The 16,890-nt window shown below is 37.1% G+C and overlaps 1 protein-coding gene across 1 annotated transcript in view; it reads left to right on the forward strand.

Moving 5' to 3' along the window:
- lekr1 (Leucine-, glutamate- and lysine-rich protein 1) overlaps positions 1–16,890 on the forward strand; it is a 76,794-nt gene that overhangs the window by 29,718 nt on the left and 30,186 nt on the right. The window contains exons 4-6 of the mRNA XM_008425324.2: positions 3,861–3,938; positions 5,518–5,681; positions 13,799–13,880. Coding sequence (XP_008423546.1) covers positions 3,861–3,938; positions 5,518–5,681; positions 13,799–13,880 — 324 coding nt within the window. The remainder of the gene's footprint in view (positions 1–3,860; positions 3,939–5,517; positions 5,682–13,798; positions 13,881–16,890) is intronic.

The raw sequence follows: 16,890 nt of genomic DNA on the forward strand, positions 1-16,890 counted from the left end.
CAGCTAAATGCAGACCGTTTCTGTGGTGCTTGGAGAGTAAGAAAGTAAAAATGGATTAAAAAATGAGTATTTAAAGACTTTAGTCTTGACTTGGATTTGTGCTCTAATAACTTGGACTTGCATTTTAAAGACTTAACACTTGAATCAGCCAAGATGAAACAGAACATATCTGATTAGAGAGTATTCTTTTTATTTGAAAGTTGAATTGAGATTTGGAGAACACTGAAAATGAAGACTTGCAAATATCTATTAATAGTTGAAGCAAAACACTCTTTCCTGAACAGGGAGTATAAATCTAATGTAACAAACATGTTCCCTGAAACATTAAGCATCACATAAAAGCAGAAAATTCTAAACAAAGGATTTGGTGCACACAGTAACTCATCAGAAAAAAAGTAGCTAAAATAGGCAGACAGATTTATCACATCATGAGGTCTTTATTGAGATTAATATAAAAGAACATAATGACATGGAACATTTTGTGCTCACTCACTGGAAATAAACTTGCTGGAGGATGTTAGGTTTGACTTTGTGATGCTGACCTTTCTCCCAAACCTTTGGAATATGTGGAAGGGGGGGGGGATACTAAGTCTTTCCTGACACACACACCTGAAAAAACAAAAAATATTTGACTTGGTAGGTCATGGTAACACTGAGGTTGAGATTAGCATTGTTGACGTGAGCTCCTGTCTGTTTGTGTGCGCGTGAGTGTTTATGATGTGTCCTGATGGGACAGTCGACTTGGGCTTCTGGTAGGGGGTACTCCAATCTGACATGCACTCACTGGATATGCCCTACCTAGTTATTCCACTGACAGCCACTGCCTGGGGAATAGGAGCTGGAGCTCATGCACGCGAAGCACACGCAGATTCATCTGTAAAATACACAGACACGTAAAATGCGCCTGCACACACGCGAGGCGGATGTGTGTGTTTTCACGCGAGCGTTCCCCTCTGGAGCCAGTTTTTTTTTTTTTCTGATTTTGCTTTGAGCGTGGCTGGTACAGAAGGGTGAACAGTGGGAGTCTGGTCTGCTGTCACTAGAAAAATCAAAGACATGCCCTCCCATAGACATACTTTTAGCAAGCAAAGAACCAGAAAGTGTCAAAGACTGAGCCCTAAATAAGAATCACAAAGGACATCACTCTCATCAATGCACACACACACACTGAAGCTATAATCCATTATTAATTGAAGCAGATTGTTACTTTTAAATATGCTTCCTAGCTGTTTCAAACACACGCATCCAAAAGAATAACAACTGCACTTCAACACATGCAAGATAGATCCAAATCCAAAGCCTCATTCTGTCAGAAAGGCTGGTTTATTATTACAGAACATGAACTTTCAATAAGGTCATATCATGACTTCTCGTGTGGTCATAAATAGCAGCTGAAAATGACTGCTTCATTAGTAAATGGACTTTTAAGCTATAATTCTCTCTGTTCGTGCTTTTCGTTCTCTCTGCAGCCGCAGTGTGCCGATTAGAAAGTCCTAACCCAGGTAGCTCCCTCCTACCGTGTGCACGCCTGTCTGTGTTAACTTTCTGCATGTCCTTGGCGGTACAGGCAGTGAAACTGATGTTGTTATTTCAGCCTGGTGAGCAAGACAAGACCATCTGCTTTGCTATATAGATTGCCCGCCATGTATCTGGCAGTTTGCATTGATGGGTTAAATATAACCTATCGCTAAACATTACCTTGCAGCTCCGAACCTGTGCACAGGTCATACTGCAAATTTCCTAGTTCACTTTGTTGCGGTAACATTTCTATATGTATTCTTCATAACATTAGAGTGTTATTAATTTTAGACAATACAAATAAAACTATGTTACATGGACATCCCAAGCGTTACTGTTTTTCAAAGAAATATTCTTTATCTAAATCAAATTTTTACATAAGCTTTGACATTTTATCGTATGCTATTTAAGATTTATTTATTATCTTTTATGAAAGGCCTATTTCCTATAAGAAATAAACTGAAAATAATTTCTAAATGTACGAATGGAATGGAAATAATGTTTTAGTTCGATTTTTTTTTTCTTTTAGGTCCAATTAAAGCCTGAGTGAGCACTGATACTTCTGTAAGAAATAATCCAGACACCCATCTGGACCTACACTTCTTATCATTGTGATAAGTCAAATAAGTTTTCCCGTGTGACTTACCAGTAACTTTATGTTGCATACTTTTTGATGAGACTGTGTTTTATGTTGAGAATGATGTTTGAAAGAAGCTGCCAAGATTGATATGTCATTCCAATTGCACTTCTCATGTGAACTTCATGGTTATCATCTATCTGCTGTTAGCCTCTATTTGTCTAGTCTGCTTTGCGTAAGCGGTGGCACTTATTATGTTTACTCTTTTCTCCATCTTGCTGTCAGCACTTATTTTGTGGCGTCATATGAAGGAACAGAATGTGCTTTTGCAGGTCCAGGTCACACAGTCTCACTTTGCCAACTGCTTTGCAAAAATACGTAAGCTTTGATTGGTCCCGTCTCTAAAAAAGGACATTAAAGCTGATGGATCACCATATTGTACAGCTGCCAGAAAAATGTGAAAGCATGAAATTTAAGGAAATTATGATTGCTCTTTCTTTTGTTTTTAAAAAAAATTTGATTAAATATATTTTCATGTGATGAATGCCCTTTTCTTTTTTTTTTTTTAACAAAAAGAGCCTTCTGAGTCATAACCCTAGTGGATATTTCCTCTGTAATTACAGACTGAATTGTAATTTTGACAAAAAAAAGAAAACATGTTTTATAAAAAATATTAGTGCATGTGTGAATCCTTATTGACAATAGAAAATAGATGTAGGTACTTTCATTGCAAAGATAATTTGTGCAGGAACCTTGGAAATAAGGACAGGTAGCGCGGATCAACTAACTATTTGTAGATATACTTACACAGTCGTGGGAATAATATTTTGACAGCAATTTCTGTGGTGACAATCTGTTTGTTGGGAATGTTACTGGTTCAGAAAAGAAGAAAAACCTTAATTTTTTGCCCAAGTGTAAGTGTAAGTGTAGAATTTGAGTCTCAGTTAGTCATTCCTGGCTGTGGTGAGTTACAGGCAGTGTAAGTTTGCCGCAGAGACCGTTTAAACCCCTACCTAGGGTACCAGCCTCTGAGGTTTTTAAGGTGTTGTCGTCAGAGAACAACTGTTCTACTTCCTCCTCTTTACTTAAAACCAAAGAATAAATATTTAATTTATGATTTCAAACTCATTCTGGAGACTTTGCTATCACTACTTTGATCTTGGGTGGCTTTTGTGTTGAGTGATGATTGGTGTTTCAGAAGCAATGCTGGTGCTCTTTGGTATATGTTCCACCTTTAAAGAAGATTCATTTTCAGTCTAGAGGAACTTTTAAGTTGCCTGGGCCATAACCTTTTACTCATTAATGTCTGAATTATTGGTGACCATAAAACCAGTTAATTGGATGGATTACCACTGACAGCTGCATTGGCGTGGTTCGGCAGACTTTTGCACACTGCTTACTTTGCTAACGTATAAATATGCTAGATTTCCAATTTTGCAAGAGTGAGATTAGAAGCACATTTTGCTATTGACTATACCCCCCAGATCAATTTCTGTTTATTGTGTCCAAGACACAATTAAAGCTTGGGAGGAACGCCCATCTCTTCATATCAGTCACTTTTGAGGAACATTTACATTTTTAATCTCTCCATTTTAACAACACCATCCTTCCATGTGGATCATTAAGATAAATTGCCTATAAGCCAATTTCCCCCTTGTGAGAGTTAAGTGATGTTAAGTTCAGCTCAGGTTCCCTAATGAGAATACATTGCTGCTGACACTTCATGTTCACTTCCTCGCTTTTCTCTTGTTTTGCTCCTTGACAGACTGGGGACGGCAGACGACATGAAGGATGAGGCACAAGAGAAACTTGGAAAAGAGAAGCAGAATGTTGAAACACTCAAGTAAGGATGGTACATAAAAACAGTGCAATAGAAATGCAATTTAATGACATGAGGTTGGGAGAGTAGTGTTTGATAAAAAAAAGATTTTGTGAACAGAGTAAAAACAACTGGAAATGTCCATCACTTTTTAAAACCGACACACAAAGAAGAAGAAAACTCCACTTGGCTATGTGCATATTGGACGGATACTGTACATGGCAGGGAGATGATGTCTGATACCAACAAACTGAGAGAAATGATAAAACGATGCAACAAAAGTGGAAAAAAAAAAACATAGACGGGAACGTTAATTCATCTGACCCACGGGTTAATTCCTGTAAATGGAGAGAGAGAGACTGAAAAAGACAGGAGTGGATGACATGATGGCGGGAGAGGTGACGTGAGGGGGAGAGAAGAGATGGGATGTCAAGGAAATAGTGCGTTTTAATCACCCTGCTGACATTGAAAAATTCTACATGAGTAAATCATCAGGGGTCAAATGCACGCAGTCTCTCTGTGTCTCTGCCTTTTACTTTTAACCTTATCTCAGATGACATATCTGGCTCATATCTGTTCCTCCATTTGGGGCTGTCAGCCTTATGATTCATGTCATTTGACATTATAAAACTGACTCTCGTGTCAACCTACCCATGCTCCTCGTCCAGTCTGCACGCACAAGTGCACAAAGCCCCAGAGACCAGCTCAGAGGCTGCCTTATCAGCCCGTCTTCTGCGCAAACTTCAATGGATTGCTTTGAGTTTCAAACCCTAAATTAGAAAAATAACAACCATGCATCTCTTTGTGTCACAATCACAGTATTTATAAAGGAAAACCATTTTTTAGATTAAGAGTTCAACATGTTCTAACCCACGTGTTCCCCTAGAGAACATTTTTGGAGTAACAAAATGTTCTTTTCAAACATTTTAGTTTTATAAGCTTTGTATTAGTTTGTGGCTTGATGACAGGCGTCCTTGTGATTGTGTGTATAAATGTAAAAGTGTTATAAAAAGTGTGCCTTCTTTTAGTGCTATCATTGTTACTTTATCTTTATTTTAACTTGACTTTTTAAATCAGATTTAGATTTTTTTATGATACAGGTGGCTGTTAATGTTCAATGGTAAAATGTGTTTAATAAATTTTCTATATCACGTCATTTATCATTTTGTGATTGTAAAATTAGACCCTGTAATACAATGAATATAAAATGTTACATTTTTGTGGCCAAGATAAATAATTTCTGAACTTATTGCACATTTTAATTTGACCTGCATGTAAGAGTAACTTTAAAATAAATAAACTTTTTGGGGAAAATAAAAAAACAATAATTTTTTTTACAGGTTTTCACAAATTCTTGTAACTTTCCGATATGCGTGTGTTGACATTCAAAGCTATGATTAAGTCAGCATCACCTGACCATTATCAAAAGTGCCATTTCTAGATGACTAAATACTAATTTTCTACCATGTGATTGACTGATTGGCAATTTCTGTTAACACTTAATAACGTGGCTAATGAGTGTATATCAAACCGGATACTCTTTTGTAAATTATCGTTTCTCTTGGTACCCATCAATGTTCAACTCTGTGTTATTTTGCTTTAGAGGTGCGCGTGCGCGGCTGCAGCAGATCCTCCAAAAAACTCTGATCGTTCTTCACTTCTGTGGCAGTGGGTTCACAGACTTACAGGGTTTCCTCCATCGGCTGACTGGGGCTTGGCAGACTTTCAGTTCTCAGATTTTGCAGCACTGCAAACAGGGCTTTTCAGGTAAATCCAACTCATCAACACACACACACACACACACACACACACACGCACACGCACACACGCACACACGCATTAAGAAGCAATCTGAAACTATGAGTCTATTTTGAAAGGCAATATAGCGAGTGTATGTTAGTGCAAAGTTTCAGCTGAGTGGGAAGTGAAATGGAGGAAAAAAGAATTGAACAAATAATCTTTCAGCAGGACTGAATATTAGTTTAACTGTTACACAGACTGATGGGGATTAATGGTGTGTCTCTGCGGGTTTAAACTTAATAAACAAACTCCTACTTGGCAAGATGGCGTATGTTTTCATGGGTACATTTGTGTAATAACTGTAAAGAAAGATATTAATTAGGGATTCTAGTTAAAGGAATGTGACTGCAGTATGGGTGTGGGTGTGTGTGTGTGTGTGTTTAATGCTGACAGTAAATGCCTCAAGGACCGCTAACCTCCGGCTCACCTCATGGGTGGGTCTTTTTTTCTCTGTTGCATGCTCTAAACATCTGCCAAGTGTGTGCGTGTACGCCTGCGTGTTCATGTGTTTGTATAGGTGCACACACACACGCAAAAGAAAAATAGAAATATGGCTTGAAAGAGGAAGAACATAAAGTAATCCAACAGTGGAGTAGTCCTCTGTTTGTATTGATGCCATGTGAGTATGTGTTTGTTCTGATACATGGTCATGAAAGCAGCTGCTGCACATACCAACAGATACAATAAACTACACACAGAGAGTTGAGCACACACAGCCGTTTAAACACACAGTGGAAAGAAACCCAGTTTTTCTACCAAGATGGACGTTCAACTCAGCTTTATGTGAACGTTGTTTAGAGAGCTGCTAATTCATAAGTTTATAGGGGGAGAAAAGTACCCAAGAAACACTGTAAGCAAAGATTAAAAAAATTCCTTTGATATTCAGGCATTTTGTATCTTCTATAAATGGTCTTTAAGAGCAGTACTATTTGCCATTTGAGGGTATTTTAACTGTTTTGGTATTGAGTAGAAGGACTGGAGAAGCACTGAAATTTTGTTACAATATCTGTAGTATTTATCACAATTATGAGTCCTGACTCATAATTGTGTCCTGTTTCATTTAACACAATATTTTGGGCTTTGAAAAAAATGACAGAATATTTACAAATACTGCTGCAGAACCCTTTTTCCCTCACTTAAATCAAACTAAACTTTAACTGTTTTTGTTCAGGCTTACTAGGATATTTTCACTCTAAATGACAGAATAATAAGAGATTTTTAAATTACATTTTCAAATTCAGTTGTTTAGATACATTATATTTGTATGTGCTAGAGAAGATCTTTGTGATGGCCACCACAAAACTTAAGCCATTTTGTTGCTAATTTGGCAATATGATTGGGGCACTTGTATATTTGCACAACCCAGTTGTGCCAGATTTTTTAATTCTTGGCTGATGCTTTGAAATGTTGCTTAAATATTTCAACGTATTGCTCTTTCATTATGATGCCATCTATTTTGAGAAGAGCAGCAGTTTCTCCTGCAGCAAAGTTTCCCTAAAACATGACGCAGCCTCCTGGATGCTTCACAGTTGGGACGGTGTTTTCAGGCTTGTATGCTTCCCTCTTTTTCTTCCAAATTTAGCAATGGTTATTATGGCCAAACAGTTTCATTTTTCTTTGAGTGGCCTTTCCCAATATATGACTTGTTTCTCTGAGAATATTAACTCTTACATCAGTTGGCATCTTCATGAGGTTCTTAGTATTGGTTCTCAGGATGAGACAATATTTTATTTCACATCTGCACACACAAATATTAACTGCATCACTATTTTTTTTATACATACATGCAGCATTTATAAATGCTTTCACGGAGTTGGCAGTGAGTTCAAACAGTAGCTGGAATCCCTATTGTAGAGTCATTCAAACTGAAATCAATTAGACTTTTATTTTATTTATCTTTTCCATGCCTAGTTATGATTAGATCAGGCTCAGTAGAAAGAAATAAAGAAGTTAATTAAAGTAACAGGTAGAAGAATGTCTATGATTCATTCACATAAAGTTCTCCTCTCAGTCAGAGGAACTTTGTGAATCTTTACAATAAAACAAAGCAGAAAAAGCCAATAATGCAGAGCTTGAGATTTTGGCTCAGAATGACCAAACAATGAAATATTCAGATTTATTTCTGCCCATGCTTTGTTCCATTGTACCAGCATTGTAAAAGAAAATCCCTGTTGTTAATAAAAAAAATAACCTCAAACAATGTGCTTGCAAACTGAGACGAGACTTGGTTTGTTGCTAAACTGCTGTCTGGCAGAGTCCCACTGTGATACTCAAGCAACAGTTAGAGGGGCTAGGGAATGAAAAATAGTCTGTGAGGAACATAAAGAGGCTGGCTAATACGCACGGATGAATGTGGTTTATGATTAGACTGAGAAGAACAGGGAGGAGATGACAGATCAAGCTTGAGGGCTGTGGAATTTTACACTGAACGAGACAAAGGCAGCCAATGAGATGACAGCAAAATGAAGACAATCTAAGTTTATTCTGTGCAGTTGTCAGCAAACAAGTTGTGCAGCTTAGCGTAGAAGTGGCTTTCAAAGAGATTTGACAGTGTGGGAGATTTTTTACATTTTGCAAAATGGGGGAAAGGTTAAAGCAAATACAGTTCCAAAGCTGAATTAAGGGTGTGTAGGATTCTGTCTGTCTGCGTTTGCATGTTTGCGTGCTCGTGCGTGTTTGTGTGTGTGCGCGCTTGCATTTAAGTGTGTTTGACCGATCCATGAACTGGAGCCATCTGCCAACACACAGGGCCATCCAAAGACTACTGTATAAGGTATCCATTTCCTTGGAAGCCGGTCTTGTGCATGTGTAAGTTTATGGCAGCTGTATAAAAATGTCACATATATCCTTAGTCAGAGCGCGGCTGAGTGAGACGTTTCTCATTGCATCACCTCACTGCATTGCGATTCTTCCAATTGCTTCAGCCATATATAGAAGATGTCAGAGTCTAGATTTGACAAAGACATAGTTGAGTTTTATATTCATAATATAAACATTATAGCTCCAGGGTAAGGCTAGTTAAGCAAATGCACTCTTTATGCTGAGACAGTTACACTCCAGGAGTCAGGATTCTACCGTGGTTCAATTATTTGACATATTTCCACAAACTGCTGTGGCTTGGGAGCTGGTGTACTTTTATTACACATAATAAACTAGGCAGACACCCAGAAAAGGCCAGTAATACCTACAAACCCGAGAATATGATATAGTAATGTAGTCCCTCATAAAAATTCCAGGGTGTAACTGTGTGTATGTGTGCTTGTGTTTATGGGTGTCTGTAAAGGTAGCTGCTTGCTGTCAGCACGTCTTCCTATGTAAATTACTGTTACTTACTGTGAGCTCTCTTTATAGCTCTGCATTGCGTCACGTGGTGTAAACCCCATGGAGACCGTCGGTGTGTCTGTGTTATTTTAATTATGTTAATCAAAAACAAAAAAAAAACTTTAGATTTTGACCATTTTCCCCACACAGACTGTCTTACAACATTGTAGGTTCTAGGAGTCATTTTTAAGTTCTCTGATCTTCATTTCTTCCATTCATTTTTAATTGGATTCAGTTCAGCTAAATAACCAGGAAACTATAGCAGTTTTAATTTCTTTCTCTGAAAGCAATTAAGAGTTTATTTTTCTGGCTTGTCTACATCGTCTCCAGCATACTTTCAGCAAGCTTCAGCGTGCTTTACCTTCAGCAGTGGAGTCTTGTTCAACGAGGATTTATAGAAGCCATTGCATTTGAGTGCATTGCTTATTATTTTCATGAAAAAGACAGTTCTTGCTATTTCCTTGTCTTTCTGAAGATTACTGGGAATGCTCCTTGGCTGTCCATCATCTCCTTTGACTCATCTGTCAGACGAAAAAAAACTTTGGGTGCAAATAGATGTACATGCTGTTCCTTTTATCCTCCATTTTATGTCCTTTAAAGTTTATGTACCTGACTGAAGTCAAATTCCTTGTTTGTGGACAGAATCTTGGTCGTTAAAGATGATTCTGAGGTTTTGCAAGGAACATTTGGCTTTGACTGGTTCGTGGTGAATTTATGTTCTTTATTTCTCTAGATTATAGGTCCTTAAGTGAACAATGGGTGGGCCTGGGGGACGATGACAATATATCTTGCCTAAGAAATGGGTTATCTCAACTGGTATCAGGTGCTAACTTGACAGGATCCAGTAAAAGCCTCTTGCTGCACCTCTTTTACTGAAAAAGCGTGAGAGTTGCATGTTTGGAGAAAATGTGTTTGAAGCTCCAACAGCCTTGCGCAGCACGAGTTCAAACGCTGCAGAGCACAGCAAGCAATTAAACTGTCAGTCATAGCTGTCACTCAGTGGCAACATCAGAGCTTTTCACAGGCCCTTCAAAGTTATTTAATCCTATTAATGGAGAAATAATTTTCTAAAGTGACCATCAAACATGTGTTGATGCTTATTTTTTCAAGTCAATATGCAACAGCTGTGGGTAAAAATTCAGTTAAGCAGTCTTTCACCTCATAAGCTTCAGTAGTTTGTTTATTTTTTGGGATAGGTTGTACACTTGTTCTAAGGTTTACGATAAGGAATTTTGTCCAGCTATGCCAAAGCAAAGAAACGCAGCTACAGTCATGGTATAAAAGAAAATGCATCTTAATCATGTTGACTTGTTGGGATTCTTTAGCATTTATCATGTCACATCTCTGAAAGAGCACAGATGACGCTGATCTGCACAATGTTTGTGTTAATGATGATGGGAAAACATTTCCTGAGATTTGGCTTTTGGATTAAGATTAAAAACAGCCGCCTCACCGCTTCACAGTTTGAAAATTTGACTTGTTACTCACTGACGGCCATTCAAACAACATTTTAGAATATATTTAATCTAGCCACTACACAAGATGGTAATCTTTCCAACCAGAGTCTGTGGATCAAAATGTCTTTTTTTACATACCTTAGTGCATATAAATAAAAATATATTACCCCATCACTTAATAGTCTGGATAAATTACACACACACATACCACTCTGTTTTCTATACATAAAGGAAGTTATTTTTTGACAGAATATACATGCCGTGAAAATTTATTTTAGAAATTAATACAGACTGTACCACTTTAAATAGTCAATTTTTAATAGCACAGTCACTGAGTATGTTAGGTTGATGGACAGGTTCTGTGTCTAAGGTAATTACATTTTTTGTGAAGTGTTACAAAGCTTGCAAATATCAATATTACCATGGTAATAATTAAAACCAGTGACAGTTTCAATTAGGGTACTTACAAGTATATTTTTTTAAGTTAAAGCTAAAGATGTAGAAGGAAGTGGATGCATTAGAAAAAAAACTGATACTGAGACACATATAGACAGGACACAGGAAGTGATGTGAAAGAGGCTTTTTGGTGTTCATATATTTTGGACAAATCAAATAGGTGTGGGGTTCTTTTTTTATTTTGGTCTTATTGTAGTTTTATAAAATCAGGTTGTGCAAATTGAGGTGTGTGTTTTTGTGCAAATAATCAGTGTACAATCTGGTAGACATCAGACCCTTTAAGCAAATAATAGCCGTGAGAGAAGGTGCACTTTCTTATTATGATGACTGTAATTATGGTTGTAATTTTTATAATCAGTAATTTTCATCTCCCATGTAGAATTTTGTTTTGAGATATTCCACTAATACGTCTAAGAGGAGGTTTTGGTAGATAAGACTGCAGCATTTCAACTGTTGCAGTGTAAGCATCAATTTCAAAGCTGTCCCATTAGATGTTCAACCTGTTAGTTGCAGTAATTGTTGCTTCAATGAAGTTGCATGTTACTGTTTATCACTGGGAGGACAATTTCAGGTTGAGCGGCTTTGATTTCAAACCCTATTTCAGCCCTCAACTATTCCCCTCAAGTTCTTCTGTTTGGGCATGTCTGTGCAGTGTGTAATTGTGTGCATCCTCAAGTGTTGTGCTGTCATCACAGTTCATGGAGGTTTTTTCATTCATTCTTGTGTTTTTTTGGTGTGAGTTTGAGAGAGAGAGAGCATGATGCTTCACCCTGCTTGGACCTTGTCATGTCACGGTGACCAGAAAGCAATTATCGTTGTATTGCTGTTTTGAGTAGGACCTCCTACACTCCTCTCTTTCTGCTGAGAGAAATGAAGTGAGTAAAAGGCAAGATGAGAGAGCCAAGAGAGGACGAGTGAGAGAGAGCGAGAACAACAACAAGCCACAGAAAGAGGACTGATTATGAAAGACGGACTCAGAGAGGAATGAAGAGTGAAAGTTCGATGAGGGCGAGTGAGCAAAACATAGACTTGGAGAGAGAGAATGTCAGGCTGACATTGCTGGATAGTTTGAGTGCTCTCCAGGACCCCAGCCACTGCGCCCCGCTGCACTTCTCAGAAGGCGCAATTCTTTCAATACTGCAGGTTTACAAACACAAACACATACTTCTACAGGAAGATCCAGGTTTGACTTTTGAGGGTGGTTTCTTAAATTGTATTTACTGTAACGTTATTTGTTTGAGCATTGTACTCTACACTGTAAAAAGAGAACAGGTAACTCAACTTAAATATATCAAGTTAATTGGTCACAAGTAATCAAATTAAGTTTATGTAATTTAATTTACTATGTTTATTAAGCTGTAAAGTTAAACAAATGCAAATAAAGTAAGTTGGACAAACTTCTTTCAATTACTTGTGACAAATTAACTTTTTTTAAAAGTTGGAGCTCCATTCTACTCTTTCATTGTAATTAGATTGTCAGACAAAACTGAAATGTTAAACATAATTTCCACTATAGTATATGCTAAAGACAGGTTACTAAAAATGCAGAGCCTTGCAAAATTATTAATATTTCTTGACCACAATGTATCCTATTAAAACCAGAAGCTTACTGTATCTGATAGACCAACATGGCATATGATGCATGTTTTAAATAAAAATCCGTAAAGTGTAGTATAAAAATGTATTTAGAACCTTTTAAATATAAATTAATCGCAACCAAATTACCTTCATTTGTCGAATTAGCGAATGGGCTGTTCAAGCCATTCTTGGAGGAAGACTTGTCAGAGTATTGAAATAACTTCATACAGGTTGTAGCTCCACATTACAGCAGAACACGACTCCTAAATATACAGTTTCTGCCTTCAGAAAAACTTGACCAGGAACTGATTTCAATTAAAGACTGTTCATGTCTGAGAGGATAATTTGAACTGAATTGCAACCTAAGTAAATTATGCAGTTGAGATTAATAAAAAATAATGAGGGTAGTTACTAAATATGTAAATCCTAAAATAAGGAGTCGGCTCAGTAAGTAAATATGCTCTGCAGATGACACTACCCTGGATGATTGTGACGTGCTTCGTGTTATTCACTGTCCAGATCTGGGACTCAAATGCTCTTTCTCAGATGATATCCAATTCAGCCTGGAGCGGTGGGAAGTTCTGCACCACACTCTGACAAGCTGCTGGCCTCATTTAAATTTGAAATATAACATCAGAGCACTTCTTGCAGGATTGCTGTTTCAACAAATGTGTCTACTGGCCTGGAAAGCAGCCATATTAAAATTACTCAGATTCAACTACCAGGAGATTTGCCTGGGATCGTCTTGGCCTCTCATCGTCCAATTAGTTTAAATATGCGTCTATATTCGTTTCTGCTCATCGTTTACTTTATCAATTTTATGTATTGCTTGGAAAGGTTTTGTCTGCCCACTGCATTATGACTGTAAGTGAAGTAAGAAATGAATAGCAAAGTAAAATGTATTTATATACTTACAGATTTCTTCTGCGTTTACTATTTTGTTACAATATGTCCATCTCAGTAACTTTTGAAAAGAACCTTTAAGCCAATAAAAGTATATTTATACATAAATATACTTTTTATTAAGCCCACATTTCTGTACTAAAAAGTTTTTTTTTATTGATCCAATGTAACACAAATGTTTTATTTAATAAATGTTCAAGTCTAAGGAAATGCCATGACAAAATACTCTGCCTGCCTATTTTCTCTCACACGTCTCTTTTTTCTGTTACATCCTATGATGAGGAACTTGACATCAATTCAGCCCTGAACTGCTTTTCATCTCCTTCAGTAAATTCAAATCTGTGGGAATTTTTCTTTGTGTGTGAACAGAGCTGAGCAAGGAGCTGCGGCATTCCACTGTGGAGCTTCAGAAAGCGAAAGAAGAGAACGGACACTTAACTCAGCAGCTGATGTAAGTCTACCGAATGTGGCAAAGCAAACAGCTCTCTTGCAGAAACATGAAAACACACGTTTAAATGGAAACGCAGGTGGATGGTGGTATTTGGAAAATGCTTGGTGAAGAACAGGTCACTGCTGGGCTCAGTTCTCTTTGTTATTTCCCTCAGCCAATCAGAACAATCTGTGGAGCCTTTCCGACACCACCCAAACTAGGAAATGCTCGCGTTTCTCATGCTGGAGCAACTAAGCCGCAACAACACAGGATTTGATGTATATACACTCACTCAAAAGTCTAGCCAGGGATTTAAGGCATCAGAACAAATGCAAATACACCCTGTGGCTCTTACATACCCAACTGATGAAACAACGTTGGCTCAAAGAGTTTTAACAGCTTTGAGGTTGTTTTTTTTCCCTAAATATGGTGGTTTTTAGACAACAACATTCACACAAAAAAAGCTAAAGTAGCTAATTTTATATGACCTACATTCTTATTTGTGCATTTAAATTTGTGTATTCATTAACCACCTTCTGGTAAAGCAGACAACATTATTTTGATTATTCTACTACGTGCTGCATAGCTCTGCTTTGAGACATTTTATGCTCGTTAATTTGGTCTGTGCTGACTAAGTCTTACTCTTGTTGCAATACACTGCAGTGCAGTGGACCCTCTTCTTTCAAACACATACATATACAAATTCTTACAAATGCAAGTGGCACCTTAATGTCCAAAGCTTGATTTGTTTTCCTCTCTCACACAAATGTACTGGGTAGTTATAGCAAACACTTCTCACCATCCTGACTTTGTTTTGCCAATAGCCTCCATATGTTGATGCTATTTCCACATTACATGGTTTGTGTAAGATTTTCTCTGCTTTTCCTCAGGAAGCTGATGGACGCTGAGAAGCCTCCACCAGCCTCTCGACCCGAGAGGCTGATGTGTGCAATCTCTTTGATTGCACACATCAAAGAGATGTGTGCAATGTGGGACAAAAGTGCAAACCTTTATTGTGCAGCAGCATCACCCTCAACAATCTGTTGTCTCCCACTAAATAACTTGGTACAGAAATAATGTAATAGTGCTTGCTTTAAGCACGGGCTAGAGAACCTCTGGGGGAACCATGACTGCTGCCAGACAGTCTGAACACAGTGGCATAAGGAGCACCAGCAATGCCGAAATTTGTGGCCCTTATATTGGGTGAGCACTCCATGATGTTCTCCTTTAAGTACTAATGATTTTTTTTTTTTTTTTTACAAAAAGTAATATTTTTATTTCCAAAAAAAAAAAATCTACACTAATTTCCCTACCTCTTGTTTTTCATATTCACCTAAATGCTGAAATACAGTTTATTTTCAATTTTGTGCATGCTTAGAAGGAGATAATTTCTTTTTGTTTTTGATTAAAACTTGTTACAAGATAAATTTTCAAGATACAAATTCTAAAATGAATTATATTCAGAAGTTAAATTAGATACGTTGGTAAGGATTAAAAAAACAAGATAAGAGGTGGCCCCACTAACTAAAATTTAAACTTTGATGATGGAGGTTTGAACAAAACCCATCCACAAAACCTCCAGACATTAGCCTCTGTCCCAATATTAGAGATCAAATGAGCTCCCCAAAAGGAAAAATCTGAACTTATCTGCAGCTTTTTTATGGTGACATTTTTGATGATCAATACTGGATCATTTTCTCCACCTACAGTAGGATTTAATATTTAGTGCTAGCTGGCTCAACACCACATGTAGTAAGCTGACATAATTATAGAAGTCTACCCAAATATACTTACAGAAACCTCTGAAATAATCTGGTTTTATTTAAAACAGTAGCATTCCTGTGCATAGTTCACAGAACAGTTAGATCACCTGAAACTTTTATGGTCACATTAACTTCAGATGTGGATTAAGACCCTCATCAGATATCAGATTTATTCCTTGTACAGCTCATGCTAAGAAGACTGCTTCCCTTCTAAAGTGGGATCTTTTGCCATTCTTTTAAACCTCCGAATCTCAAGACTATTTACATTTTGATGTTAGTGATATGTTAATGACTTTGTTGTCTGTCCTGAGGAGTTGCATTTTGATATGGATCAATAAGTTGTTGTTTTTTTTGCTTCCATTAATGTGTTTGTGATCATCTCTAAGTTTATCTAGTGTTTAACTCACCCAGTCAGGCAACAAAGAAAACTGTTCTATTGTTGACCTAAAATTTCAAAGATACTGTATTTCTCTATCACAATATCCTGATACAGAACAACAATAAGGCACAGCAGAGTGAATACATTTTGTCGCTAATCTATCATTTTTGAATGTTTCTGGGCAGTACATTCAAGTGTTTATGTGCCTGGGTTATAGTGTTATTTTATGCAGCAGCAAATCCTTCAAACCTTGTCTTGATGACATCATTTATAACATTTGCAAAATGAACCTTTTTAAAAGTGTGTCCAGCCTCACATTAATACACAAACACTCCTCCACACATGAAGGGAGTAAATGTTAAAAGCACGAATCTCCCAGATAACCAGCACTTTAAAGAGCTTCATGACCTAAATACACAGATAAAGAAAAATTGTTTTCACTTAATGTTTCCTAATTTTCCAAAGAGTGCCAGTGGTCCACAAAAATGTAAAAAGGTGTTTGTACTTAGCGTTTGCAAGGAATGATAATTAGTCATGGCATGTAATTAAGTCTGCATAGCTTTATTGTGCTCTGTAAATACTCGTGATCTTTCACTTGCTTAGACCAAGAGCTCTTCAAAGTAGACAAGAAAGAGAATGGTATCTATATCATTAAAATGTCAATTTAGGAATACAGATACCTTGTTTTACAAAATGAAATTTTGATCCTCAGCAACCAGGTTATTGCAGGTCTTTTCACATTTAAAAAAGTGTTTTTTAATTTTGTTTTTTTTTAGTTCAACAACACAGCATGATGTTGCAAAGAGGAATAGAGGAAAATTATCTGACAAAAATTATCTTTGTCACTTTGTTTATGTTTTCTTGCAATAATATGAATTTTTTTGCTTTT

Source organism: Poecilia reticulata, linkage group LG13, assembly GCF_000633615.1.
Source record: "Poecilia reticulata strain Guanapo linkage group LG13, Guppy_female_1.0+MT, whole genome shotgun sequence".
In the NCBI taxonomy this organism is placed as follows: Eukaryota; Metazoa; Chordata; class Actinopteri; order Cyprinodontiformes; family Poeciliidae; genus Poecilia; species Poecilia reticulata.